Source organism: Pyrgilauda ruficollis, unplaced genomic scaffold, assembly GCF_017590135.1.
Source record: "Pyrgilauda ruficollis isolate IOZ18807 unplaced genomic scaffold, ASM1759013v1 scaffold111, whole genome shotgun sequence".
Taxonomy (NCBI): Eukaryota; Metazoa; Chordata; class Aves; order Passeriformes; family Passeridae; genus Pyrgilauda; species Pyrgilauda ruficollis.
Window position 1 is genome coordinate 13,513 of NW_024509322.1, and position 27,434 is coordinate 40,946.

Sequence of the window (27,434 nt, forward strand, 5' to 3'; positions counted from 1 at the left end):
GACATGTGGGAAAAGCTCATGAGCCTTTTCCACCCAGGATATGAGGTTTGTTAGGGGGGACAGGCACTGTGGAACAGAGAAACCTGTCCCCTCCCATAGAGCTGGGACAACTTGGCCTCCAGTTGTGCCCGTGTGAGGTTCTGGACCTGGTTCCTGCTGTTTTCAGCAATGACCGCCCAAGTCGTCATGGTGGTGTTGGTCTGGCAGCAGGCAGCTGACCAGATGTGGCTGGGTACATTAACCCTCCTATTGGAGATGTAGGTGTTCCCAGGCACAGCACCTGTGATCACATAGGTTGTTGTACAGCCCTGGGTTCTCTGAGCCATCGTTTGGTTCTCGTAGTCTTTCCACTGGCCCTTGTTGAGTGTGCTGTTCTGGGGCACGATGTTGGTGAGGGTGAAGGTAGCCCACTTGCTGTTGTTGCCACTTTGGTGGCCACTGGGGCTCAAGTGACCACGGTCCAAACCCTGGAGGTTTTTGTAGTCTTGGGTGATAGCTTGACTCTGGCCAATTTGCTGTGGAGTGATCTTGTACCGATTACAGATGGATGTCTCTGTATCCATATCCTTAGAATAAGTTGGGTTGATTAGCTTGACAGGGTAAGAAGAGCAAAAGGTGTCAGTACTGAGGATGCATGTAATGAAACAGATTTCCTTGAAGCAGAAGTCTCTGATAGTCAAAATTCCATTTATTGTCATCTTAGTGTATGAAAATGTATGAATCAGAGAGGAATCATACACATGTCCCTCCTGCATGAATGCAAGAGCGTTAAAGAGAAAGCAGCTCAGAATGTGACTGCTCTCAGTTTCACTTGTGACCTTTGTGATCCAGCCTGCAGCCTGTGCTGGGAGCATGGATGGATGCACGAGAAAAGGAGCATTTCCCACTCCTAGGATTGAAAGGTGACTTTGGTGAGACACCTCCCCTGTCAAATCTGCTTCTCTTTCCTCCTGCCTCCACAGCCCAAATCTGCCAAGGGCTCTCCCTGGATCCTGTTATGCCACGCTGTGATTGTGATTCTATGATTCTGCGATTTTTTGATTCTGTGATTTTATGTGTGGTTGCTACAGGTGCACCCCAGTCCTGGAACACCAGAGGTTGGCTCCTGTAACCCCATACAGAGGGAGATGTGTCAGAAAATCAGTCCTGGAGCTGAGGTTTCCCTGGCAGGGCTGCAGTTTGTTCAAGGATTAACGTTTTTGCTCAGTAAGCAAAAAGATCTCAGTGTGAATGGAATCTGTTACAGCACAGGTGAGAATGTGTCTCAGAGCTGATCTGGCCAGGGAGCATTTTCTGCAGCGTCATTGATATGAAATTAGAAAAACATCAGCTTCTGAGAGGGGCCTGTAATCCCAAAAGACTCATGTGAAAACAAAACACTCAAAAAATGCCTTTGGAGAACATTACCAAAATCAAAGATTTTTCAGGTATCCTGTGTCCAAGGTCTAGGAACATAAAGCCAGGGATGGGTTTGGAGCATGCTGGTCTAATGGCAAGTGGCCTGTCCTATGCAGGGGGTTTGTATTGAGATAATATTTAAGGTTGCTTTCAACAAAAAACACTCTATGATTATATGATTCTACAAAAAGACAGAAGTTTTTATCCCTCCCTAATGTGGAGGCTGCAGTGGTGCAAGACCAGATAAGCTGCTCATGATCATGTGAGTAAGAAATGCAAATGGTTATATTTCATAATTTCAGCAACTTGTTCATCTTTAGGGAAGCATATTTAGCCTTCCTCTGGAACTGGACAATATGATCTTGCACAGTTTCACCAAAAACTCTCCTCCTACCCTGCTCATATAAAGGTCCTGAATTTGTTGTTCTCTTCTGCAATTGGCCTGGCCTGTTCAACAGAAGTTTGTCTGAAAGACATCTGTGAGGGCTCTAGAGCTTGTGGAGTTCTGTCTGTCTGCTGGATCCTTGTGGACCAAGCCTGAGCCAAAGGTGCTCAGGGGTCTCTGCCCATGGATGGAGATCCCACCCTTCTGACTGGACCAACACTGATGCACTTCACTTTGCACTGCCTGAAATGTCACTCCAGAAATCCCTCCACAGTTAACCTGACCCTCTCATCTCCAGTGCCTTTTCCCCTGTGGCTCTGTCCCTGGGCCAACTCACCCCATTCTGAGTTTTCTGTCAATTTTCTCCCACCACTCACAAAGCCTGTTTGACTCTTCACTGGGAACAGATAAGCTCTGCCAGGAATGCTGAACAGCTCAGGGCCAAGTGGGGATCAGATGCCAGCAGGACTGTTGGTTCAATTAGAAGAATCCTGTCCAGTGTCTCCACTCGAATGTGTGTAGGGAAGTGGGAGGAAATAGAAAAGTTGGGTTGAATGCTGCAGTTCATCTTATAATGACTGGAGGGTGATGTGCTATAAGAGAGACACTCACCTGAGGCTCAACCAGCCATGTTTGAGGTCTTTTGCCCAGTCCAGGCTGGTAGATGTAAGCAGAGTACACGGGAATGTGCAAATCTCTGTCGTACAGGGTGGCATAGTGATATGAGTTCCTGAAGCGCTGACAGATCCAGGCTGGATTCTTTGGATTCAGGGCATCATTTGGGGGAATCCCTGCATAGAAGAACTGAGGACAACCTGCAAAGGGTGTTACCACCTCGCTGTGTCCCAGCCAGAGGCAGCTGGCCAACACCTGCAGCAGCAGCAGCCCCAGCATGGTGGGAGGATTTCAGTGGAGGGCTCTTGCTCCCCTGGAAGGCAAATGCAGAGGGACACTCAGCTTGGAGAGCTGATAATGGCCTGTGCATGTGGGACAGAGCTGGCAGAGGAGCAGTCTACTCCCACTGCTCATTCATTGACAAATAAACTGGATTCACTGGATTCATTTTCCTCCACTTCCAAAACTCCAGGAATACAGTAATAACGTGTTGGTTGTTATACCCAGATATGGTTATGAAGTAATGAATCTCTCAAACAATGCCTGAGGTCTATGAGCTCATGATTTTGGATTTCACTGGTTTTTTTATAAAAATCTCTGCTCCAGTGCCTATTTACTGGATCTTCTCTGCCTTTCAAGTTAGTGGAGGCACTGCCTACATGTTGCTCTGAGCTGTGCACTTTCTGGATGAGAGATGTTCAGTGAGCCCTGCTGCCCAGTGATCCAACTGTCCTGTGGTCTGTTCCGTAAGAAAAATTTCCATTTCTTCTACTTGTAAAAAATTCTTTTGGATTCTCCAATCTTCTTACAGTTCTTAGATCAGAGATTCCTACATGAAGTACTTTTGGTAAGTTTTCCATATCACGGTGAAAAAAAAACACAAAACAACAAACATACAGGATTTACAGCACTTTTTTAGGAAATTGTTTTGAAGTCCAGATTTGGCTTCTCCCAGTGGATGTTCTCCTGATTTTTCCCTCAGTTTTCTTTCTATCAGATGCTAAATGCAGCAGTCCAAACTCATGGTAAAAGCAGGACAAGCTGGGAAGTAGCTGAGCAAATGCAGGGAAATGAAAACAGCTGTTATGGCTGCAGTAGTGGGAAAAGGAGGTTTTGAACCAGAGGGCAGTACTGTTTCTACTTTAATGACTGGACATGGCACTCAGTGCCATGATCTGGGTGACAAGGTGGTGATTGATCAAAGGTGTGGCTTAATGACCTTGGACATTTTTTTCAACCTAAATGATGCTGTGATTCTACTGAAAAAAAATGAGATGTCATCAACGCCTCCTCCTGAGTTTTCAGTCCCTGTGGATAAAGGAAGTGAATAGCTGAAGAGATACTCAGTACAGGGAGGGCTGCAGGTCTTCAGGGCAAAGTAAATCACAGCAGCAGAAGGCAAATGCACATGAGAAAACAAAATGCAAGAAACAGGAATGTTGCTTGGACAGGTGAATTGAGGAGATTTGTCCTGTTCTGGACTGCTCTCCTTCAAGGGCAGCAAAGATCCCATGGCCACAGGCAAGATCTGTGAATGAGGACAGAGAGGGAGTGTAGAAATCACAAGGCCAGCACACTCTTTACATCAGCCAGGATGGTGATACATGCATGTCTCACCTTACATGCCAGGTATGTTCATAGAATCACAGAAAGAATCATGGAATGGTTTGGATTGGCAGGGACCTTAGGGATCATCCATTTCCAAAGCCCCTGTTTTGACACCTTCCACTGGACCAGGTTGCTCAAAGTCCAATCCATCCTGGCCTTGAACACTTCCAGGGCTGGGGCATTCACATGTTCACCTTTGCCAGGTGTACAAAGGAGAGTGAGCTTCAAGTGATGGGTAAAACACTGACCCAATCAGACCAAAGATTAGAGGTTCACAAAAAAGGCAACAGCTGCTTCTTCTGTTCTTCCCCTGCGTCCCAGAAGTGACCCTAAAGCACCTCTGCTGTGCAGCTCTCCCTCAAGGAACATTTTCTGTGTGAAAAATAGACCCCTTGTCCAGAGCCATATGAAAAGTATCAATTTTATGGAGAAAAGTGCAAGGAAAAGGTAAGGATATAAAAGACTGACTATGTTACTGAATCTCCCCCCCAAGGACAGCAGAGGTACATTATCCATTTTAAACAAATTTTTTTCCTTTCTATGCAACACTCCAAATGCTGGCTTATGGCTATCCTTGAATTTTGGAGATAAATTTATTCAATGCATTTTTTTTTTCTCTCACAAGGATCAACAGCTTTTTTAATACTGTACAGTTCAGCTGAAAAAGTTGGTGTGGGATTTGGATATCTTTGGTTACATTAACTCCACCAGACCAGCTGCCACTGTCCCTGTGCATGCAGAGCAGGTGACACTGAGGTGACAGAGGGGTCACCTCCTTGCCACCAATCAAGAACCACCATGCTACTAACACTCACAGCTGAGAGCTGTCAGGCTCCCTGTGGTTACACTCACTCTTTCAGTTTCTTTTGGCTTTGGAGACCAAAAATCAGTATATTATTTTCACTTTCAGATCCTCACGTGGCAAAACCTCTGAACTGCATAAAACAGGGGTAATGAGCAACCACCACGGGAAGCTGCAAGCCAGGTTTTCAGCCAGATAAAGGAGAAGGATGATAAGAAGCAGACCCTGTGGAGGTAGGATGGTGTTTTCATCATGGCAATTGTCCTCCCTTACACAACTGGCTGAGCTGTAGAACTCCCACCCCTCACCCCTGGAGAAGGTCACATTCACACCTGAGGGTTTTCATCCCTTCTGATGGGCCAAAACAGCCTCGACTTCCCTGATGTGAGAGGCAGCTGAGAAGAGGTGATAAACCATCAAAGACCACCTGAAGTGTCCCCAGACTCATTCCTGAGGCCTTCCACACAAGAACTGAAAGCTCCCCCCCGCCAGGTGAGGTGGCTGGGCATTCCCACACAGCCTGAGCATATTTTAACTCACTGGAGTTTTTGTTTGGGGGCTTTTCCCCCAACACCTGATGGATCAAGACTGTGACCATCACTTCAGCCAACACACGTTAAAATACCAACAATAAAATCTTGTCCCTGGATCTATGGGAGGTGAGGTCTTTCTACTCTTATCCTTTCTTTCTTTTTTTACCTTATATATTTCCTTAAGTGATATTTTAATGGATATATACATGTATATATCTTTTAAAAATATGGAGAGATATATATACAGATATATATAAAATATGGATATATAGTATGGATATTAATAAAGATAATACTAACCAAAATTACTACATACCTCCTTTCCATTGCAACCAAATTGTTCTAAAATAAACCCTTCTACATACATTATTCTTAAAACCACTGGTCATTCAGTGTTGTTTCATTCTAATCCCCTCCAAGGGATCTACTAACGAGAACCTGGGTTACCCTTCCCTTCTGGTCTCTCACACTCTGCAGTTGTTCCTCAGGTAAAATGGAAGTCCCAGCATATTAATGCAACTCTGGAGCCTGAATTCTGAATTTGTGGAATTTTATTTCCACCATGCAGTTGTAATAACACACTTCCTCCTAAGCTATAGCAGCAGTCATAACTGCACTTCAATTTCAATCACATTTTGGTATGTATAGAAATTAATCCATGCTGTGGTTTCATATAGATACATTCTTAGGAGGATGAAATACCTTTTCTTATTAATACAACCTGCTTATAAAGCCTCCTTTGATTTTTCTTCCTGGAAGATGTTTGTGTATTAGGATTTCACCATGTGCGTGGACTCCCGAATGCTTTTGAGATTTGGCTGCTTTGAAGTTGTTCTCAGATATGCTACCAAGGTGGTCTGAGGCATGGAGCACACACCTTCAGAAAGGGATTCACACCTTGTGAAAGGCATTCACACGTGCTGAGTCTGGCCAAAGGGAGGCTGAAGGGCAGCCCAACAGTCGCCTACAGCTACTCAAAAGGTCAAGAACACCAAAGCTGAGCTCTTTGTGGCAGTGTCAGGCCCTGTAACAAAGGGCAGCACCCACAGACTGGTTTGGGAGGTTGCACAGCAGGATAAAAATTGCCTCTAGGCACCTACTACAGCACTGGAACAGGTTGTTGGGAAATGACAAATGATGAATTGCACAGGTGACTCAAGACTCAGCCGCATGAAAACACAGCTGAATTAGAGTCCTGCAGCTGATGTTGCCAAACAGCATTTCTTTGATCCTGTGGTAGATATATCTCCTATCTTCTCCCATTCCACCCCACCCTGGCCTGCCACACTCAGATATTGCCTGGAAAATAATGTCAACACAGGCCAAATCCTCTGGTCCTGAGAGTTGTACTTTTAAGTCTTTCTATAGCCCAAAGTCATAAAAAACACACCACATACCTCAGAGAGCCAGGAGGAGGACGCACTTCCAGAATCCTGGTTCAGGTTTCTCCTGGGGAAAAGACAGCAACTAGATGAGACCCCAGCCACTCATCTCTTTCCCTAAGGAGAGACTGATCTTTTCCAACAGTGTCTGCACCAATTTGGCTCCTCTGCTAGCCATCCCCACACTTAAATAAATACAAGCTTTGCTACAGCACATTAGTTGTGCCGAGGGTAATTAGCAGTTACGTCAACATGATTTCCAGTTTGACTGCTGGCTGACTCCACGTGGAAATGAGGTTGTTGATTGCAAGAGGAAATATGTCAGAGGGCTTCAGATGATCCTTGTTGCTCATGAGGAAGAGCATCCCTTGAGCTCAGTGCCTTTGGTCATCTCTGCTGGGCTTGGCATCCCCTGGATGTGGCACGGAAGGGAGGGCCAGCTGTGTGCAGTGGGCAATGCTGATCGTCCCTTCACCTCTGAAGGTGTCACTTAGAGCTCACTGCCTCCAGCCAGAAAAGATGTGATAATGTTTTTTGTAGGAGGTGGCAGACTCAAATCCTGGCCTAATTAAGAACATATCCTCATTATAATGAGAGTTTCACAAGAAACTGACCCTTGAGGACAGACTAACACAAACAAACAGCTGTAGGAACTTGCTCCTGGCTCACCCCATCTAAATTACTTGTAGTCCCAGGAGCTCTGGTTTTGGCTAAGCAGGATTCACCCTGTTTAAGGGCTGGTTCTCAGCACTCCCTGTAGAGTCAATGCAAGAGGCATATCCACATTTCCAGGGCACAGCTCGCATCTGGAAGATGAAGGGAATTACACTCTAAAAGTGTTTCTTCCTCTCTGATGACCAGGAGGATTCACAGAGGGCCAAGCTCTGATTTACACCTCCAACATTACATGAGCTGAGTCCCACTTTATGTTGCCATCTCTAAATCCATGATGTCTGTATCACATTACTTAGCCAAAGCATAACAGAAAAATACAAAAGCCATCCATTTTGAAAGCCCTTTCCTTCTGGACAGACCTTCAAAGCAAACAGCCTCTCCTCATTCATTTTCATGGGCTTGCTGTGTCAATCCAGCAGGAATTTCAGGGGAGTTTTGCAACCTGTCTGGAAGGATGTTTTCTTGAGAGCACAACAAATAATCAGCATTGCAAGGAACAGGAGGGAAGGATGCACTTTGTGCAATTCAGTCTGAGTATTCTGACACCAAGATGTTTTATGTGATTGAAAAACACAACAGAGGGTAAGGAACAGAGATTAGGTTTCTTACTTCCTGGCAGGGTTAGCTGTGTGTTTTAAGCCTTACTCAAGCCCTAAAGAGCAGATAGTGCAACAAGATCACCTGGTCTGAAAATGAGCTCATGCTAAACTGGCCACAGACTAGATGCAAATTTGGGTTCTTGAGAAGTGAAGTCAAAAGTTTTTTGTGCAGGTGAGTTGCTCTGAGTCAGACCTCCTGCTGGACTAAGAGCCAGCTCACGGATGCAATGAAGCAAGTCAAAAGTCCTTCTCTGGGCCTTAGGGCTTCTTTGGGCTCCCCTTGTGATCCAGCCTTAGTCTGCAACTCTCCTCTTCCATCTCAAACAGGTGACCTCAGAGGGGACCTGTGATGCTTCCTTTGTGACTTAGTTTTCTGCTGCAGATACCATTTCATGGGACATGACCATTGCCAATGGGATGTGTGAGAAAATCCTGAATCTGGATGCTATGGATGCCCAATTTTATGCTCCTTTTCACACAGAAAGATCCAGAGAACAAGATTATGGTAAAAATATACTTCTGTCCATAACAAGCATCTGTGGAAATTTTAGATGGATATTTCCAGTACTAGGTCAACAAGATGTGATGAGTCACAAAATGTGGTAAGCAAACTCAGAATTTCCTTTGTTTGGTGGGATTCTGCACTGATGTGTTTCTGAAAGTGTTGTACACGGGCAGCACCTCATTTCCCAGGTAGGAGAGAGAGGAATGGGAACATGGAGGGTGGATGGGTTTGCAGGGGTGACTTGGAACAGGATGAGAAAATCAGCCATAAGAATAGGCAAATGCTTCAGTGATGAGCCAAGATTTTCTTCAAACTAAACCAGACAGGAATCTATCAGGGAAAAGCAGAAACCTGCACGTAGCTGGCTCAGATCTCACCTCAGCCAGCTCTTGGACAATTAAAGCACTTCCCTAGAACACAACCTTCCCACCAGGGGCTGACTGCCAGGACTCAGCTCTCAGTGAGGGATATTTTCTGGGGCAGAGAAGGCAGCTGATGAGGTTAGGGAAGTGCTGGGCAGCAGTACCCACAGCCCAGCTATGGGTCTAAGGAGAGGTTGTTTCATTCTTCAGAAACAAAAGCAAAAGCATCTGCTGTTACAAGCAAGGAAACCAGACCAGCAAAACTGGTTTACAGGAGATGAATTTGAAATCCAGACTGGCTGATAAGAGGCAGATCCCATAACAATGAAATTTTGGAGGGATTTTGAGGTGTTTGTGCCAGTTTAACCTCTGGGGTTAGACCACACCTGGTTGCCCTCATTGGAACTCTTGGTTGCCTTGGTAGAAAAAGTCAGATTCACCAGTTCTGCTACAGGCTGTTGTGCCTGGACAAAGCAAGAGCAAATGTTACCATCATCATTTGGGTGTGGGGAACCCTAAACCAGAAACCCATCAACCTCAAGGTGGAGGTACTGAATGCAAAGAGATGGATTTGATCCAGCTGTCCCATGGGAACCCTTGGAGACACCATTGGCTCAGCATGGAGCCAGTCTGGAGCAGTCTGATCCAGCACTGATGGTAGATCTGCTGCAAGGATCAAAGTGATCTTAGAGGCCTTTTCCAGCCTAAATGAGTCTATGATCCTAAAAAAATACCTTTCTGCTTACACAGATTGGTGCAGAGGCTTCACCTCTGAGAATGGTGGGGATAAGGAGCCAGTGTGAGTCAAGTCCAGCCTCAAATGTCAAAAGGTAAATCTTTATGTGACCATGGGTATTGTGAAAAAATCAAATGTGCAGAATTATTTAAAATAATACCAAAATGCAGGTCAACGTGGGCAAAGCTGGAGCAATAAGAAGATTGAAAATATCAGGTTTAGCACTCAGTTTCTATGTGCTGGTTCTTGTTTTTCAGACAGCTGCAGATCAAAATCACAGAAATCAGCACAAAATGCAATGGTTTTTTGTTTTTTTTAACAACTTTTATGGTTTTTTTAAACAACTGTTTCTTATAAATACAGAGCTGTTATCATCAGCCCCAACAGGGCATGCTGGAGCATGGAAACACAGGAAACACAGTGCTGAGAACATGACCCTTTCTTTGCATACCTCTCTCACACTTGTTCCTGAGTATTACAATCATTGAAACACAGAAGGGTTTGGATTGAAAGGGAACTTCAAGATCACCTCATTCCAATCCCCTGCCATGGGCAGGGACACTTTTAACAAGATAAGGTTTCTCCAAGCCCCATTCAACCTGGCCTTGGACACTTCCAGGGATCCAGGGACAGCCACAGCTTCTCTGGGTAACCTGTGCCAGGGCCTCACCGCCCTCACAGGGAAAAAATTTCTTCCCAATATCCCATTTAAGCCTGCCCTCTGGCAGTGGGAAGCCATTCCCCCTTGTCTTGTGCCTCCAGGCCCTTGTCCAACATCCCTTTCCAGCTCTCTTGGAGCCCCTTGAGGCACTGGAAGGAACTCTGAGGTCTTCCTGGAGCCTTCTTTTCTCCAGACTGAACACTCCCAACTCTCTCAGACTCTCTCCAGAGCAGAGGAGCTCCAGCCCTCCATCCATTCCCTGTGGGTGCATTATTTGGAAGGCACCATGAGGTTAGTGGCATAAACTTGCCATTGAAGTCCATGCAATTATTTAATATCAACCTTTCAAAACATTGTTTTTCTGCAGGATTAAAACAGGGAACACCCCTCTTTATTGTAACCTAGGGCAACTGCTCAGCCAGATTATTCCATTACAAAGTTCTGCTCTCCTAAAGATCACAGGTGCCCTGCAGCTACTTGGGCACTTGGGCATTATCTGTTAGTGCTTTTACTGTGAAGTCTTCTACTAATTTGAGATTCTTTCTCTGTGTGTTATATTGTATATTGAAACTTTGGTTTTTACTCTTGGAAATCACTCAAACGTTCAGAAAAAGGAGGAACAGACTTAAAGGTATTATTTACTCTCAAACTACTCCCTCATTCTCTAAATTATTTTCATTTAGAACCTATTCAGGCCGCTCATCTTTAAAAGGCTGCATGTTTTTTATCCTCAGTCATCCAAACAAAGTAACCTGCAGAAACAACCCGTCCCAAAGATAAGCAAATAATATTTACTAAGATCAGGTAAAAACTCACAGCTTTTATTGGTTTGTCTGCCTGAGACTGACTTTGCTGTAGAAGACAAATTTTGGTGTGTTAAAAACACTGCAATTAATATTTTTCAATTTCAATTTTGCAATTAGTTGTAATAAAGTTAGATGATTTTACTGATAAGCTTTGAGAAAAAATAATATGCCAGTATGGAGAATTTCTTTGTCCACCTTCTGCCTGGTGATGTGCAAGGGCAAAACACACAAGGTATAAAAACTCCAGACATTTTGTTGCCTGACTGTTCTTTGAAGAAGCCTCATCATGAAAGTCCCGTCTTCCCCACCCCAAAGCTGACAGGCTTTCAGGAACTGACACCAGCAATAAAACAGAAGGCCATCAAGTTTTACTTTCAAAAACCCCCAGCTATTTTAAGCACATATATTTCACTCCATCCTACCTAGAGCACTGCAAAGATGTCGCACAGAGAAGGAAGAGAGCCAGGCCGCCACGTCACGTTCTGCACTGTGCTGCGATGGGGAAGAGGCTTTCCTGGAACCAGGGATGCTTTTTGGCCTTTTTTTTTTAAGGAGAAGCAGAAGAGTGTCAACAGCCCTGGCACAGGAAGGAGGTTGCCTGTGCTAGACCGTGCTCAGCGATTGCGCGCAGGAAGTGGCGCAACTCTTCCCCGTACTCAGCAGCTGCTGAGACCACAGCACCCTGGTTTTGTTTGGGGATTGACACAAGCCCCATGAGGCAGCTGTATGGGATCCTTGCCTTGAAGCAGAAAACCTCTTTATCTTTGCTGTGAGCCACTCCAGCCAGCAAGACTTTCGCTGGCAAAGTATGATGGTGCGTGCTCAACTTGTGAACACAAGCAAAATTCTTTATGAGAAATGTCAGGCTTGGTCTTCCTTTGGCTTGTCTCTGCTGTTATGAACAATACCCTGCCAGCTGCAGGGTGGGAGCCAGGGTTTCCTGAGCTCTGACTTCAGCTTTCACAGGTACTTGCCAAAGGACCATTGCAAACTCCTAAATCCTCTGCCTCAGCCTCCCTGCCTCGATATGACCGACGTGAAACTCTTGGAGTTTGTGAGTGTGCCAAAGGTCACAGCAGATTGTCCTGGAAAGGGCACTTAGTTCACCACCAACCTCCAGAAAGGTTCAATCTAGGATACACCAATCCTGGCAGCTGCCTGTCCCTTTAACTCACAAAAAATTATTTATTGTAGACTCCACCACATGCCTGGGCAGCACATCCTTACCTGCATTACCTAACTGCACTGGCTGCCCTTACTGCTGGATTGTTATTTTATTCCTATTGTAAATGCTAAACATGTTAGTTACTGACACTGCTGAAAGGTTCATTTAACATTCTGTCCATCAGCCCATCAAGGAGGAGGAGGTCAGCATTATTATAAAATTATTTAGTTTGGAAAAGCCTTCTAAGATCACCAAGTCCAAATGCTAACCCAGCACTGCCAAGGCCACCACTAAACCTCATCCCCAAATGCCACATTTACACATCTTTCAAATCTTTCCTTCCACCACTGCCCTGGACAGCCTGTCCAACACTTGACAACCCTTTCACTGAATAAATGTTTTGCTAAATCAAATCTAAACCTCCCCAGGCACAATTTGAGGCCATTTCCTCTACTACAATTGGTGATTCAGGACAGCTTTCAATAATTGAAAATATTTTTTTAACACCATTCAGGCCAAAGGGGAAATAGCCTACAAAATCACCCTTTATTTCAGGTCCTAAAATCTGCTCTTTCCCTTAGTCAATAGTTCTGTGACTAACCATCATTTTTCTTCTTCAAAGGTGTTCTGGAAGAGTTTTGAAATTCAGATTTGCAAATGCTTATAGCTGAACACACATATGCCTGTCCTCTTGCCTCATTCCTAACATAAAATAAATTATAAGAACTCAAGGTCAGAGTTCTCTAAAGTGAAGGAAAGAAGCCTCACTACAGGCCAGATAAATGTCAAGCTCTTCACTGACCTCAGCTTCAGGGTGGCATAAAGTAGAAACCAGGTCAGCTTCAAAGAGATGAGCCTCCTTATGTAGAGCTTACTGGGACTAAATGAGAAAGGCCAAACACAGCTTGGGGCAATAGAAAATCCCTTTTTAGGTGCTCTGACCATCATCATATGACCAGGGGAAACTCTGAATGTGCTGCTCCATGCACAGGGTGGTTTTTGCTGTGGACATCTACAAAGCAGAGAGTAGCCAGGAGCAGGAGATGCCTTCACCTCGCCTGTCTCAGGGACGCCTCTGCAATGCTTGAAAACAGCTGCTAGAAATAACTGGGGAAATTTGAGCAGGGTAAGAAAATGCTTTCACATGAAGAAAGAGGGGAAGTCGTGCTTGTCTTTAGAAATAAAGGGTTGGAAGAAAAAGATGGACCCCAGAACCTATAAACCTGGGAGGATGAGCTTCATTTAATTCCTGAACAGAATTTCAGAACAACTGCTGAGGCCACCTTTCTGCAAACATCCTAAATAAACATGAGAGAGAGTTTGTAAAGACCAAATTTTCTCAGTCCACTCTGACTTCCTCTTGTGAGCTGGTAGCAGACCTTGTGGGTAAAGGAGACAGATGATTTCATATTGCTTCTTTTTATAAGGACTTTGGATCATGTCTCCCGTGGCAGTGTTTGAGAGACCAGAGGCTGACACAATGCACTGGGATACCTGTGGGAAGTGATGGGAAGTGCTCCCAGAGTACTGTGGCCTTTAATGATCCACACCAGAGTGGAAGAACATGGGTTTCCACACAGCCTCCCAAGGTCCTGTTCAATGCTTTCACTGCTAGCTCAGCTGATGGAGGAAACCGTATCCTTGTTAAATTCGCATTCTCTTCCAAGCAGGAAATTAGTTCAAGGGCATGGGGGAGCGAGATTAATATTTAACAGGATCAAAACAAGTTAGAGAGATATTCTAGGTGGAAAAATACCACCTTGAAATTCATGATGATAATAACAGCATCACAGCCATCCATTTTCTGCAGACACTCCTAGAAATTGTCCTCAAATCACCACCAGCAGCACCAAGTGCCATTTCCCAGCAGGAGCTCTCACAAACAAGAAGGAGGAGGAGGAGGGGTTTGCAATTCAATCCCCTTAATGTCTCATGCCCCACTGATTCCCAAAGCAGGCCAGAAAGCCACCCCCCTACAAGTGTTACAGCAGCAGGGCAGAGATGAGCCTCTGACCAGCTGACAGGACACCACGTTGCAACTTGTGCAGGGGGGAAGAGATTTTGACAATAAATATTTACAATAAAAATTGACAATATTTATCATACACACTGTCCCTGCTGCCTCGCCTCAGGAGGGTTCTGACTCTGAAACCTGAACTCCTGTTGGTGGTCAATGGCAACTCAAGTCCCCAGAGCAAATACTGGCCAAGGATGGGAAGTGGAGGGAAGTTTTCTTTCCTGTGTTTTCTGTGCTGCAAGGAGCTTCGGCCATGAAAGGGAAACTTGGTGACTGGGAGCATGTGGGGTCACCAGCACGGATGCTTACCAGGCAAAAGTGAAAAGCAGAAGTTGAGAAGGTCAGATTTCTTACACTTGAGTTCAAAAGTACAGGAATTTTACTTTTGAAATATGCCTGGGTGCAGCCAGGGGCCAGGAGCAGGATGGTGCCTCAGTCAAGTGTCCTCCAGCAGCTCACTGGGCATTATTCCCAGTCACTTCCCACAAGACAGAGCCATACTTGGTGTGGGGTGAGATCAGGAGGGGGCTTTGCCAGGCTGCTCCAAATCCCTAATCCCTCTTGGGAGCAATCTCAGTGTGACCCTGTCCCTTTGTGGGGACGCTACCAAAGGGAGAGAGCAGCAATTTTATGTGGGCTCTGTGGGGTGGATAAAGGCCTGTGGGATCAGATAAAAAGCCATAATTCCTGGAGATGGGAGATGAACTGGCAGGCAAGGATTAGCCCTGCAGCCGCTTGGCATGCTGAGTGCTGTTTTCCATCATTCCCTGCTGTCAGGTTTCTCCTGCAGCAGTGCCAGTGATGGGCAAATCCATGCAACACCTACAACAACTCCCCAGCAGGCCCACTGGCCAGCCCCAAAGAGACATCTCCCCTCCAAACAGCTTTCTGGCCAGAAATTTGCTTCTTTTCATGAGATCTGGCAGAGAAGGGCTGGCTGAATGTCTGCCCTCAAGTTCTGCCCCAGTGTGCTCAGCACTGCATCCTCTGGACTCCAGAGTAGTGTCCAGAGGTACCAGGAGATGACTGGGGGTCCTGGGGCCAGGGCAGGAGCTGGGGCTGGTTGTCCATGATCACCCATGTCTATATCCTGAGTCTATAGGTTTTTGTCTGGCTCCACGGTGTGTGCTTAAATATAAACAACCGTAACTGCAGCTACTGACACAAATCAGCACTTGTGCATGGAAGAGCATCAGCTGCAGCTCTTCACCTGGAAAATGACCCGTTGCACTAATTTTCCTTCCTCTTTTCCCCGTGTGAAAATGGTGTTGGAGCAGACTTGCTGTCCCTACTTTGTGCTATGTCCATCAGCACTGTCCTGGCTGAATTTTCACATTTTCCTACAGAAACACAGAATCTTTAATGATGGAAGGGAGGTCTTGAGATCAACCCCCCTGCCTGCCTAGAGCAGGTTACACAGAGCACATCCAGGTGGGGTTGGAATGTCTCTAGAGAGGGAGACTCCACACCCTCCCTGGGCAGCCTTTTCCAGTGCAACCCTCACTGTAAAGGAGTTATTCCTCATGTTGAGATGGAACTTCTTGTGCTTTAGTTTATGGCCATTGCTCCTTGCCCTGTCACTGGGCACCACTGAGAAGAGTCTAGCACCATCCCCTTGACACTCACCTTTATATTTTTAAGTATTGTTGATGTCTTAGGCTTGCAAGGGCCTCCTGGTCCACTCTGGGTAACAGGAGACAAGGATAGGAGGAGAACCCAGATGTCCTGACAATGAGCAAAGGATTAAAAAAATAAATAAAAAAAATTCCTGAATCCAGCTCTTACAGCTGCCTGTGAAACTTCATTTGTTCAGTGGAGCTCAACATGTGAAGGCAGCTATTTAATTCTGCTGCTAATGGCAGCCCAGAAACCTTGGTAAAAAAGAGGAAAACAGCCAACAAAACAAGTTACTGCATCAGATGAGTGGTAAACCCAACGAGTTGATGTCAGGAGTGAACCTGTGCCCTTTAAACTCACAGAATGGTTCTGTACCTGGGGTAATATCATAAAGGACCAGCTCCAGAGGCACCATAAAAATGAAGCAAATTTCTCAGGGTACAGCTTGTGGGTGCAGAGGATTGTGTTATCACCCAAATGATGAGGTCTGTCCCTAGGCTGAACTTAACCCAATGGAAAAGTTGTCCCTACCAACTCTGCTGGCCTGTCCCATGGTCCATAGCTTTGGAAGGAACAGGTGACCAGTGACACAGCCAGTGTACAAGCTGGTCTCTCTGGCTTTTAGGGTCAATTACAGGTTGATTTAACCTTTACTGGGAGGTCCAGCTACAGAGGAAGACAAAGCCATCAGTGGTGCTGGAAAGTATCCATAGTGATGGCATTCCATAGCATTGATTTCCACTGTGTGGGACTTTGAGATTTGGTAGGAACCTTGAGCACTGATTTGCTCTTTCTAGGCCTTGATTTAGATTTCAAGTATTTGGTTTGGCTGGTGACTGGAGCCACTTAAGCAGGCTGAAGCAGCCCTTGCCACATGCCCATCTGTCCAGGAGTTTGTCAGCTCACAGAACCAGTTTTCAACCAGCTCCTTCTCAAACAGCAAACCTGAAAGAAAGAAATAATAATTAAAAAAAAAAAAAAAAAGAAAAGAAAAAAACAAGAAAAAAGGAGCAGCTGCACTTGTTTTTTGCTGCAGGAAGTTCTCTGATGGGGAGAAAACTTTGTTTTAAAACAAGGCATTCTTTAGCACTTCTTGTTCTTCGCTTTGCAGTTGCCTTCAGGTCATTGCAATATTGCAGCCTTTTTGCACCCATCTTTTGCCTGCTGTTGCTCCAGTGGACAATGATCCCCTCAGGAGTTCCAGTGGCCTCCACTCCTTGGGAACAAAATACAAAAAATACAACACTATTTTTACCTTGCAGTTTTTTAATTTTTGTCTCTGTCCTCCTGTGTGAGCCATTTTGCATATGTGTCTCTCCCTCCTCACCCAAACCACTCCTGCTAGCACTAATTTTTAGCTGTTGAGCTCAAGATCTAATACCAGCTAATATTTTATGTCCTGTTTCCAAACCAGCACTTTATAGCAGACAAACCTATTTCCTCATTGCAATGATTTTTTATGTGCCATAAACCATCTCTGCAGGAGAGATGGCATTGAGAAAAACAGCAAGTTAACCTGTATTGTATGAGGTTGGCAGAGAGATACAGCCCTGTGCCGGCCAAAGCAGCAAGTCCTGGCATTTCCAGGCTCCATGACCTGCACTGGGAGAACCACAATGATTGAGGCTTGTACTGACATGGGCAGAACTCTGTCAGCAAGAGTTGTTATTGAACTAAACTCCTGGCAGCTGCTGGTGAATAGGTCAACTTTGAATCAAAAATCTCTCAGGAGCAGTAGAAAATGGAAGAAATTTACAGGATGCATTTGTTTCCAAATATGCCAGGAAATTATCCTGATCTGCAGCTGACAAATGCTTGGGGGAAGCTTTCCCCAGAGATGTGGATGGGCTGAAGGTGGGTTGTGGCCAAGGCAGCCCCATGGGAGAGCTCAGGGTGTAAGTGGATCCAAGCCCAGCGTGCAAGGAGAGGAGGGGAATCCTCCAAATCTCCATGGGCAAAGGGGGAAATTACTATTTTGGCTGCTCCTCTTCATAAAGGAGAAAATCTCCAGGTCCCAGAGCAGCTGGTTTGGAGTCCAGCCTTGTCTGTGGGTGGTGTGGCTTCCATGAGTGTGTGCTCACATTCCCTGGGGTCCCCAGACCGGCAGAACTGCCAACACAACTTGGTCATCTCCCCGTGATCATCCCTCCATGGTCATCCTGTCATGGTCACCCCTCCATGATCATCCTCTCATGATCACCCCCTCACCATGGTCATCCCTTCATGGTTATCCCCATGATCATCCTTCAGTGGTCATCCCTCCATGGTCATCCCTTCATGGTCACCCCTCCATGATCATCCTCTCATGATCACCCCCTCACCATGGTCATCCCTCCATGGTTATCCCCATGATCATCCCTCCATGGTCCTTCCTTCATGGTCATTCCCCCACGGTCATCTCCCCATGGTCACCCCTCCAGGGTCATCCTTACCTGGTCATTCCCCCATGGTCATCCCTTCATGGTCACCCCTCCAGGGTCATCCTTACCTGGTCATTCCCCCATGGTCATCCCTCCACGGGCAGTCTGGGGCCCTATCCCCTTCCTGCCACCTCGTGCCTCCTCCACCTTTGCCCCCAGACCCCCAGTTAACCCATCCCAGGAGGGTCGTGGCTCCCAGCAGGGTGGTGGCAGAGGGATGCCCTGCCCGATGAGCTGTCCCCAGGAGCAGTGCCCCTCCTCGGCAGAGCAAACGATGCTCAAAGTCCCCAGCCAGCCCTGCTGGCCACAACCCTGCATTATGGGGTGCCCCTGAACCCCATTTCAGCCCCCGCTGTCAGCTCTCAGCAGTGACAGGCACTGCAGAGAGGGGACACGGGACCAAGTGTGTCCCTGGATAGCCCAGCATCACTCCAGCTGCTCCTTTCCCTGTGGCTTTCACCCACCGCCCCTCGCTGGCGCCCTGCCCAGCCCAAGGGGACGAAGCTGTCCCCTTTCCCCAGCTCAGAGCTGCTCTGGGTTCTCTGCACAGTCCCCTCGCTGGCAGCCCAGCCCAGCTCCGTGCTCGTGGCTCTGCTTCCCTCTAGTGACAGCACATCAGCAGGATCCCTGCTCTCCCCTGGAGCAGACCCCAAGGATGCGGGGTGGGAGCATCTCCATCCCCACTGAGTCCTGTAGAGCTTGACATGAAAGATTCCGTGTCCATGTGAGTAATCTTAATTTCTCTGTGCACGTTCTCTGCCTGCAGCTGTTCATGGACATTCCCTTCCCCAGCACAGTGCTGAGATGCTGGAGACCCTTGGGATGGTTCCTGGGAAAGGCTGATATGGAGAGAAGCTGCACTTGGTGGGAGGGGGCACTTGGTGGGAGAAATTAACCCTTCCCACACATGCCCAGCTCTAAAGTCCTTCCAGCATTCATACCTGCCATCCTTTTCCTCATGGAGCAGCAGTGAGGGGATGGGTAAGGATGGAAGAGGGACGGAGCAGGACTCCAGTCCAGTGTCTGAGGCACTCAGCTCGGAAAAAAGCAAATTCCTTCTTTTCTGATAAAACACCCAAAACTCATTTACAAATCAGGGTTCCTTGCTCTACACATTGTCTCTCCTATGGTGGCCAAAAGCAGCCATGTCCTAATAAAAAAATCTGTGCCTTCTGCAAGATGCAATCTCTGTGATGTCTCACCACAGACTTAATTCCAAAGCTTCTGTACACGAAGCATTTTCATCAAGAAATCTGTTTCTCTGCACAATTTTTCTAGGCTCTCCTCATCACTGTTTAACAGCTAGACTGCTCCTTGAGGAGCTTTGAATGCACTTTCTATTAAATTTTAGCCACCCTCAAAGGTTGTTCCATGACCCAAACCGTGATCCCAATATCTGTTGTCTGTGATACTCCAAATGCCTCATCCCATGCCCCAAAAACGTGTTTTGGAGCATAGGGGGCCTTGCATCCTGGTCCCTAGGACCCACCACCCATCCCATGGCAGTGCCTAACATCCCCTCCTCTGCCCAGCTCAACATTTGCAGCCCACTTCGCCAAGCCTGAGACTCCTAGTCCTCCCATCACCTGGGGACTGGCACCCAGCTCTGGAGGAGCATCTCCAGGTCCTCCAAGTCCCCACGGCAGCCCTGCAGCCCCTCTGCTGGGTGGATCTTTGCTCCAGGTGCCTCTGGCAGGCACCACCACCATGGCTTGTTCACTGTGATTTATCCACTCCCTGACTTCTGGTCAGCCAGTTCTGCATGTTTATTCACCGGGGGAAAAACTTCCCCTTCCCTCATAATTGTTTCTGTTTCTGCTACTTTCTTCTTCATCACTGCCTTGTTTCGGGAAAAAGGGCTTTTTGGGGAGGTGATTCATTGCTCTGTGGATTTTCCTGCATACTCAGTTCACCAGCTGCCCCATCCTCTCCCCCTTGCTGCTGCTTCCCCCAGTTCACCCATTCCCCAGAGCTAATTGATTCACTGTTGAGGTTTATTTCTGGCTTCCAGCTGTTGGGCCCCTTGCAGCTGCCTTGAGCTGGTATGTTCCTCTCTGCTCCCCCAGTCTCTCCTCCTCCTCCTCACTTTTCTCCTGCTGCTACTCCTGGCTATATTCCTCCATCTAATTCCCCTGCTGCCTTCTCCATGCAGTGTTTAATGGTCTCAGTGTGCCCCACCGATGACAACCAGAAGCTGGAGGGCAGCAGGACATGTGGCGTGAGCAGGGCTTCAGGGTAAGGTGCCACCAGCCTCTGGGCACCAGGCTGAAGGGCTGCCACCCATTCCCTGATCCAGGCTGAGCACACAAGGCAGCAGGATCAAGCCCATCCCTTCATTCCTCCATGTTCAGAAGGAATAAAATTCCGTAGCTGTGATTTACCTGAGGTGATGCCACAAGCACAAGGTGTCCTGGGTGGCTCTAATCACTGGTATCCACCAGACCCAAAGGAGCTGCTGTCTTTGAAGATGTGGAGAGGGGGGATTTAGGTAGCTTGATGCCAACTGCAGCACCCAAAGCTGAGCCCTGGGTCTGTAAATCCCCCAGCTCAGCTGTTCTTTAATCCTGGAGGCGTCTCAGTTCTGCAGTGCCCTTGGCACAAGGGAGATCCTGGCCAGGCAGAGGCTGTGTCCCAGGCAGCTTCCCCTGACCCTTCCCTTGTGGCAAACCCTCCTGGATGTACAAACTCCTGTGGGCTCTCAGCAGAGGGGGTTGGTCCCTGGGTGCTCTCCAGGCCACCCACCACAGGAACCAGGATTGGGATCCCTTGGACACAGGCACAGTGGTGATGGGCTGAAATCCACCCTCTTCATTTGGGTAACACACTGAGCTCAGCTTCACCCTGTTGAGAGTTTTTTCTCACTCCTGGGGCTCTCCTTTGAAATCTTTCCCATTTTCCAGCCCCCTTGTTACAGCATGGGCCCCAAGCCTGGGCACAGCATCCCTGTGCCTTTCCCCACATGCTCTCCCTGCCCTGGTTTGGCATTCAATCCCAGTAGCCCTTAGCTCAGGTAGTGTTTGTGTCTCCCATTTGGGTGATTATTGACCCAAAACCTGTGTTTTAGGGATTTTCCACTTCCCAAGTGCAGGTGCTCTGGCATTGGATCTCATCCCAGACCGTGCCAAGCTCAGGTTTACACAGCTGCAGGCACCAGGCAATTCATCTCATCAGTGACTTGTTTTCCCCATTTTTGCCCAGCAAACAGTTTCTTCTCCAATTCCAGTTCCTTCTGGGGCTGGATGAAGTAGCTGGGAGCACAGGTCCAAGCCCAAGTGGACACTGCTGGGAGCAGACCTTTACCCACCCTGTTTGCAGTCACATTGGTGTAGTGCTGGGTTTAACGTGGGCCACGGGGATGTTCACAGCCTTTTCATGAGAATACAGAAACTCAGAATCACAGAATGGTTTGGGGTGGAAGGGGCCTTGAAGATCATCTTAGCCCCAGATGATTTAGGGCTAAGCTGAGCACCTTCTGGAAACCTGAACAGGCTACAAACCACGTTCTCAGGTGTAAAATCCTGTAAAAAATAAGCTGCACTATCACAGCTTTCTGCGTTCCAGCCTCGACCAGGCACAAATTCCACAAACTTCTGCTTTCCCCTCGCCTGAATCAGCTCTGCCGTGACTCTGCACGTCTGGTTTTTCTCCACTAGGTCGCAGCATTAACTTCTATTTTCCTCTCCTTACTAAACCAGCAAACTGGGGACTTTTTTTTTTTCAATAGGCAGCTCTACCTTGTCACCCCTCCGTCCCCTCCTGGCTCCTGCACGGGGCTCCTGGGGCTGTGGTGACTCAGTGTGAGGTGGCCAGAGAGTCCCCTGAGGTCCCTGCGGAAGGGCCTCGGCTCCTATTTGCATCTGGGCTCGCCTTGCTCATATTCATTGTGAAATTAAAAGTGAAAATATTTATATTAATCACTAATTACATCGCCAGCATGAAGCCTGGAGGAAGGGGACAATGAAGGACCACCAACGCGCCCCTTATCTCTCCTCCCAGACAGTTCTTTTCCCCAGATGGTGATGGTGATGACTGAGAAGCTTTTCCTGCTGATTTACAGCTTCATCCTCATGAACTGGCACGTAGGAAGGTTTCTAGCATGGAAAACACGAGTGCTGTGTCCAACTCCTTTCCCTGGCCCAACCCTGCTGCTGCCCCCTCCAAGGGCAGGACAGGATGCTCTGGATGTTGTCTCCTGGATGGGGCTGGGTCCAGCAGGAAATCTGAACCAGTTGCCCCCTGCAGGGCTTCACATCTCCCCAGTCCAGCACTCTGGAGGTGTCTGGTTTGGGGGGAGCTGTAAGCTGCCCTCTGGGCCCTTCCACATGGACAGAAAGGCCCCAGCGTGGGAGACAGGGCTGGTCCCGTGGGAGATGCTGCTGCTGGTGACTCATCCCCCCCAGGTGTGCCCACGGATGCTCTGCCTGCTGCCCTGGTTTTGGGGGAGCACAGCGGGGTTTGAAGGAGGGTTTCTGTGCTTTCACTCTGAGCAAATGGTGCTGACAGTGTGGTGGTGGTGCTGCACCCACCTTTCATGTGTTTGTGCTGGCTCTTAGCCCACCATCAGCTCCTCAGGGCTGTGCAGGGCTTTCTCCCCACTGTGTTTGTGGAGCCAGCCACAAACACATGAAAGGTGGGTGCAGAGACACAGCCAGACTCCTCCCCATCGTGCTGGACTGTGACAAAGGGCACCAGTGGCAAAGTGGGACACAGGAGGCTCAGGCTGGATGGGGGAGACACATCCAGCTCTTGCTGGGAGACACAGCTGCCCTGGGACACAGATCACCTAAACTGTACCCCCTGTACTTAGGAGATTTAGGGCCAGACTGTGGCTGACACCCTGGCTACAGTCCTGCTCAGAGTGGGAGGCTGGACTTAAGATATTCCTTGGACCCAACATTACTATGCAAGTTTGATTTAAAAAAAATTGGTTTTCCTGTTTCTGTGTGTCCTCGAGCTGCTTTTGTGCTGTCTCTGCAGCCCTGAGCTCTCCAGCTTATGAAATACTGGTGTTTCCAACAGCAACAGTGATGCAGAGATCCAGAGGTGGAGGAAGCAGCAAGGAGGAGCACAGGAATCCCCTGCAGCAGCAGGAAATGCCTGGACAGATGGGTGCCAGGTCCCCTTCGGAGCCATCCAGGCATTGTTCCACGGTGAATTACCATTCCTCCTGCTCCTAAGTCCTTCTCAACTCTCTCCTACTCAAACCCACACTCCAGGGGCCTTCTGAGGTCTCAGCTCACTGGTGCTGTGCTCATCTCCCCAGCTCCTGTCCTGCATTTGGGACAGATCCTTTGCAGACTCACCAGCCACCGGCTAATGCAGCCTCACAAATCCTCCCCTCACTGCCCCACTGCTTCCCTCTGCCAAAGCCAAATAGGAGGTGCTGAGGCTGGAGAGTGTTTTCAGACATGGGACACGGTCAGACAAAACCTGCCTGGCCAGAGGACTCTGCAGCAGGACTGAAAGGTGGATGTGCTGGGAGCTCCAGCTTGGAGGGAGCCCAGGACACGTGTCCTTGTGCGGATGGATCCGGCTGTGCCTGGGGCAGCTGAGAGCACACGGCGTTCAGCACTGCTGTTCCCAAGGGCTCCAGGGGCTGGAACATCTCAAGAGGAGCACTGCAGCCTCACCCTCAGGGTTTTCCTGGCATTTGACCAAGTCCCACAAGTACAAGCTATTCCCAACACAACAAGAACACGCTGGGTACCGCTGGCTTCCCTCTGCCCTCCCACTCCTGCCGTGGTCTGCTCTGCTTCCCCAAACACAATTCCTCCGTAGCTGCCTCTGCTAAAGCAACAATGGACCCAAGCCCTGAGCACCTGAGGTAACCCCCAGGTTTTTTTTATCCCAGATCCAGCTTCTTTGTGCTGCCCTTGCTCTGTGACAGGGTTCATGGGAGCCGCAGAGGGCAGGAGAGGTGAAGAGAGCTCCACATCACTCCTGAGTACTTTGGCTTGAATTATGTCCTGCTCTCTTCTTCCAGACCTGTGGCTTTTTACCTGCAGTGACCTTCCCTGACTCGTTGTTTACCTTGAGAGAAAGGGAACATTTGCTGCCTAGAGGAGCTCAGCTACAGCTTTTCAGTCAGCGATGAAAACACTCGAAAGCTAAGAGCAGCATTTGAATTTAAAAATCGTAATTACAGCGCCCAAGAGGCAGAAGTTGGAAGAGGGCAACGAACAAAGCAGGGGGTTGGAAGAAAACAAAGAAAGGCATGAGAGGAATCTGCGCTTTGGACACACAGTCCTGAATATCTTGCACTGGCTACTTCAGACTGGGCACCCGAAATTAATAGATTCTTTGACCTTCGTTTCTCTGTGCTCTGGTTCTTTGTTTGTAAAGCAGAAACCACAATAGAGCCTCACCAAGGGAAAAAAAAAAAAAAAAAAAGATGTCATCAGAGCAACTGCTCCAGCCAAAGTACTCGGATGCTGCAGAGATGAAGATGAAGAAGGAAAAAATCCACCCTAACCCTGAGTGGCTTTTCAGCAAGTGAGTACCAGCATCGCGTGCAGGGAGCGGGGCAGTGTCCTCTGGAATAAAAAATACCTCCCAAAAGTGTAATTAAGGATGAACCACACACGCCCACAGAGGTTCTGTGGGCAGCCTGAAGGCAGGCATCTCACAACTTTTAAATGCTTCCTCAGCCTTGTCACTTCTGGTGTTATTTTGATGCATTTTATGCACAGGACTCTGCTGTATTAAGAGAATGTCCATGTATCTCACAAATAACTCTGCCTGCAGAGGAAAGCCTCCACAAACAAACGGAGCCTCGAGGCTGCTCCCTCTGGTCTAAGGAGCTGGATATTGTGCTTGAGCAATTCCAAGAACAGGTACAGAGAATGGCTGGGGAGCAGCTCTAGGGAGAAGGATCTGGGGATGCTAGTGGATGAGAAGCTCAGCATGACCCAGCAATGGCTGATGGCAGCCCAGACACACCCCCAGTCCTGGGCTGCTTCACAAGTGTGGGCAGCAGGTCAGGGAGAGGATTCTGCCCCTCTTCTCCATTCAGGTGAGATCTCACCTGCAGAGCTGCCTCCAGCCCTAGGGCTCACAACACAGGAAAAAACAGGGATGAGTTGGAGTGAATCAGGAGGAGGCCACAAAGATGCTTATAGGGATGCAGGCCCTCTGCTCCAGAGCCAGGCTGGGACAGCTGGGAGAAAAAAAAAAGGCTCCAGGAAAATCTGAGAGCCCCTTTCAGTGCCTAAAGGTGCTCCAAGAGAGCTGGAGAGGGACCTGGGACAACAGCGTGGAGCGACAAAACAAGTGGAAATGGCTTCCCACTGCCAGAGGGCATTTCGCTGGCTGGAGCAGAGACAGAAGTGCTGAGAATCCCATTCCTCAAAGTCAGACCGTGACGGTTTTGTCCTGAACTGTGCTTCCAAGGAATGAAAAGGATCCAACAAAACCCAGCAGAAGATGCAGGCTGTATTCAGTGGGTGCACAGGACAAAACCTCGTGCTCCTTCCACTGGCTCCTCGCCTGCCTGAGCTCTCCAGAAATTATGTGGGATGAGCTGTGAGGAGGCAGCTTGGACACAAATCCATGTGGAAAACACAGACACTGAAGGTCTTCTCATTGGATTGAAGTAGTTACTCTCATGAGTGGTGTAATTTATCATAAATCAGATAAATATTGGGGAGAAAAAATCCAAGGAGTTCACACTGGGCAATGTTCAGTCTCAAAGTGCAACAGGAAGCCACACTGGACTTTTTCCTTGTTGGTCTGCACAGTAAGGATGAGACAATGTGCCCACCCAGCTGGGAACACCAAGGCAACCCACTTCTTGCTTAAGGAAAGTGGCACTGTAAAGGTCCTTTTTCAGCAACCCTTAAAAACACACTTTTAAACCAGCCAGGCCCAGAGGAGATCTCCTTCTCCTCACTCCAGGAATGCATCTTCCTTGGTCCAAGCTTGGTTAGAGGTTAAGACTGGAAGCAGCAGCCTGCCTGGGAACAATAACCCCTCCATTCAGACACATGTTAAGGAATTTCCATCGAAGGGGTCAGGTATCAAAGTTCTTTTCTATGCTGCTGGAGCAAATCTTCCTGTGACAAATTCCTGCTCTTATTCTGGCTCCGTATCTGACTCCTGTGAGAACCAGATCCTCCTGGAACCCACCAGCACAGGAACCACCCTCCTCGCTGGTCCAGCATCCTTCCTCTCCCGTCCCCCCCCCCTTTTTTTTTTTTAGGTCTCCTTCTCCTCACCAGCCTTTCCTCGCGCTCGCCCGTTCCATGATTTCATCCGAGGTGGGTGGTGAGCTCGCTCTCCCCCGCGCAGCCTCTTCCCAGCGGCTCCTGGGATCCCTGCCAGCTCCTCTCCACCCACGGCCTCTCCCGACGAGCTCCCGCTGCCGCCCGTGCCAAGGCAGCATCTCACATCTGGTGGGCAGGCTGGGCCAGGGCCAGGGGACACAAGGAGCACTCACCTACCCCCTGCACCAGCGCCTTCCAGGGGCTGGCATCTCCACCCCTGCATCCCACGGGATGCCTGGCCCAGGACGTGGCGTTGGTCACTGAAGTGACTCTTGAGGGCTCGAAAGCTGCAAACCCAAATTTGAGTTTAGAAAGCAGCTCTGAGGGTTGAAAACCAAATGAAAACTTTTCATTTTTTTTTTTAACCCTTTTTTTTTAACCCTTTTTTCCTGAGCTGCTCCTACACATAAAACCTCTGCGTGGATTTAAGCATTCCCAGGCTGGCTAATGCAGGAGCACCAGGCAGTGAAGCCAACTGGTGCCACGGCTTCAGAGACAGTGGAGCTGAAGATGGCAAAGCAGATTTGAATCAGATTTTGAATTTGTTAAGTCGAAGTGTTAAAATTTAAACCAGAGCGCAGAACAGCTTCTCAACCCTCTCAGGTTATTCCCTCTGCTCTTCTGCCATGATTTTAAAATATTAATCTTTTCACTATTCCTCCCAATGCCATTTCTGTGAGTCCATAAAACCATTTGCTCCTTGTCAGAGAATTCCGACGGCGGTGATTTATAGGCTTTGCTTGGAACGCGGCACGCAAGTACTTCACTTTTTCATTCGCCCTTTCTAAACGTTTTTAACGATCTGCTTCCTCAGATCTGTTTACATTTGGGACATTAAAAGCTAAGCAACAACTCCATTATGAGAAAGAACACCATAAAAATTCCAC

General features: G+C 48.0%; 2 protein-coding genes across 8 annotated transcripts in view; both read right to left on the minus strand.

Moving 5' to 3' along the window:
• LOC121358840 (endonuclease domain-containing 1 protein-like) overlaps positions 1–27,434 on the minus strand; it is a 162,360-nt gene that overhangs the window by 10,603 nt on the left and 124,323 nt on the right. The window contains exons 11-12 of one of the 7 annotated variants that reach the window (XM_041477336.1): positions 15,876–15,974; positions 6,739–6,790 (exon numbers count right to left, since the gene is read on the minus strand). The gene's annotated coding sequence lies outside the window, so the exon portion shown is untranslated. Of the gene's footprint in view, positions 1–2,395; positions 2,530–6,738; positions 6,791–11,489; positions 11,603–14,558; positions 15,634–15,875; positions 15,975–25,591; positions 26,835–27,434 lie in introns of those variants that run through there. The other 6 variants (XM_041477376.1, XM_041477356.1, XM_041477329.1 and 3 more) reach the window with 6 other exon arrangements.
• On the minus strand, positions 51–11,534 carry LOC121358866 (endonuclease domain-containing 1 protein-like). The gene is made up of 4 exons (XM_041477412.1): positions 11,490–11,534; positions 6,739–6,790; positions 2,396–2,711; positions 51–590 (listed from the first exon to the last, which is right to left on the minus strand). Exons 3-4 carry the CDS (start codon positions 2,675–2,677, stop codon positions 51–53), a joined length of 822 nt encoding a protein of 273 aa, XP_041333346.1. The 5' UTR covers positions 2,678–2,711; positions 6,739–6,790; positions 11,490–11,534.

Excerpts from the sequence above, each read along its gene's own strand:
- LOC121358866 (XM_041477412.1), bottom strand. The coding sequence starts at position 2,677 with ATGCTGGGGCTGCTGCTGCTGCAGGTGTTGGCCAGCTGCCTCTGGCTG. Across the intron at positions 591-2,395 it reads CATGGCTGGTTGAGCCTCAG|CTAATCAACCCAACTTATTC; the intron begins GTGAGTGTCTCT and ends TACCCTGTCAAG.